At 55.4% G+C, this 1,402-nt stretch overlaps 1 protein-coding gene across 1 annotated transcript in view; it reads left to right on the top strand.

Moving 5' to 3' along the window:
• The window catches only part of LOC104491419 (protein TENP-like), a 5,240-nt gene extending 4,742 nt beyond the window's left edge, over positions 1-498 (top strand). Inside the window, exons 14-15 of the mRNA XM_010133844.1 lie at positions 118-194; positions 445-498. Coding sequence (XP_010132146.1) covers positions 118-194; positions 445-498 — 131 coding nt within the window. The remainder of the gene's footprint in view (positions 1-117; positions 195-444) is intronic.
• Positions 499-1,402: the final 904 nt, after the last annotated feature.

Genomic DNA, 1,402 nt, shown 5'->3' with positions numbered 1-1,402 from the left:
GTCGTGAGGGGTAGCTGGGTCAGCTGAACGGTGAGTTTGGCAGGGGTGCTGCCCTCCGACACGCGGCGAGGACGGCGGCAGCACCCAGCTCGCAACCTTCCCTCCGCTGTTTCCCAGTGGTCCTGAGCGAAGGCATATTCCTGCCCCACATCTTCGGCTTCACCTACACTGACGTCAGTGTTGTGATTCACAAGGTAAGAGACAGGACATTTAAACTGCTCCCTGCTGCCTTTGATTTAAAGGGAAGCCGGGAGCGGCGCTCACCTCCCGGCTCCACCATAAATCAGAGCTGCTCCTGCAGCCCGGTTCCACCACGTTAGCGAGGCGCAGCGCCTCAGCAGCCCGGCTGACCCCAGCAGACTGTGTTGGCGGGGCCGTGGGCTGCAGCGAGCCCCGTGCAGGCTGTGGGGCACACGCTCAGCCCTCGTCCCTCCCCGTGCCTAGGACTACGTCCTGGTCCCCTGCAACCTGGAGCTACAGGAGACCACCCTGGGCTGAAGGCTGGTAGTAGTCCAGAGTAATGCGGAGTAGGAATCGTTCTGCTGGCTCTGGAATTGTGCTTTGTGTTTTGCGCCTGGCTTGGAGCATTGAGAATCTGCCTACCTGCCTCACTGAAGCAGTGCTCCCTCAGGCTTAGGGTAACAGCAGCCCTGGAGCAGCTTTCGGTCCCAGTCCTGCTCTTGGGATTTTTGTTGCACAAAGAGGATGGATTGTACCGATCTTCCGTGTTCAATTAAACGTTTCTCTTTCATGCTGCATCTTCTGGTGTAATGACTGACTTTTCCCCCCTCATTGACTTGTACCTAGAGACAGATGAATTCTGTCTTGCTAAGAACTGGTACTGCTAAGTACCAGACCTTACATTTCATTAAGGGAGCTTGAAAATTCCACTAGTTTATAAGGAGGAAAGCAGCCCCGTGCCTCTCAGCTGCAGCACGCCATGGCCCCTACAGCGAGAGACCTTTCCGCCACTTCTCCTCCATTTCGTGTTACTATGGGAACGTTACGGCTGGTGGTTTTCCCTGGGTCAGGAAGAAAGGGCAAAATAATAATAATAATAAAAAAACCCAGTCTGCACAATGGTTTCTAATTTTAGACCTGAAGGCAGGTATGTTTTCAAAACTACACTTGGACAAAGCTCATCAGAGAGAAAACACCAAGCAAACCATGACAGCACACGTACAGAGGGTGCCAGGCGCCCGCCCGGGGGCACCAGCAGCTGCGTTTGTCCATGCTGGAATTCTCTGTCCTACCGACCAAGCGCTCTCTGCTCAAGAGGTTGTTCAGGAAACTAAAGGGGGGGAAAAAACCCAACACACCAGACCTGCGTGGAAGGGTGGGCTGGTAAGGGAGCCCCCGGGCTGCCCGAGGTGCTCCCCAGCTGGGCTGCGCTGTGGGCAGG

The sequence above is a fragment of the Buceros rhinoceros genome, unplaced genomic scaffold, assembly GCF_000710305.1.
Source record: "Buceros rhinoceros silvestris isolate BGI_N320 unplaced genomic scaffold, ASM71030v1 scaffold22773, whole genome shotgun sequence".
NCBI lineage: Eukaryota > Metazoa > Chordata > Aves > Bucerotiformes > Bucerotidae > Buceros > Buceros rhinoceros.
The sequence above is the reverse complement of the archived record's forward strand: the minus strand, read 5'-3'. Positions and strand labels throughout refer to the sequence as shown.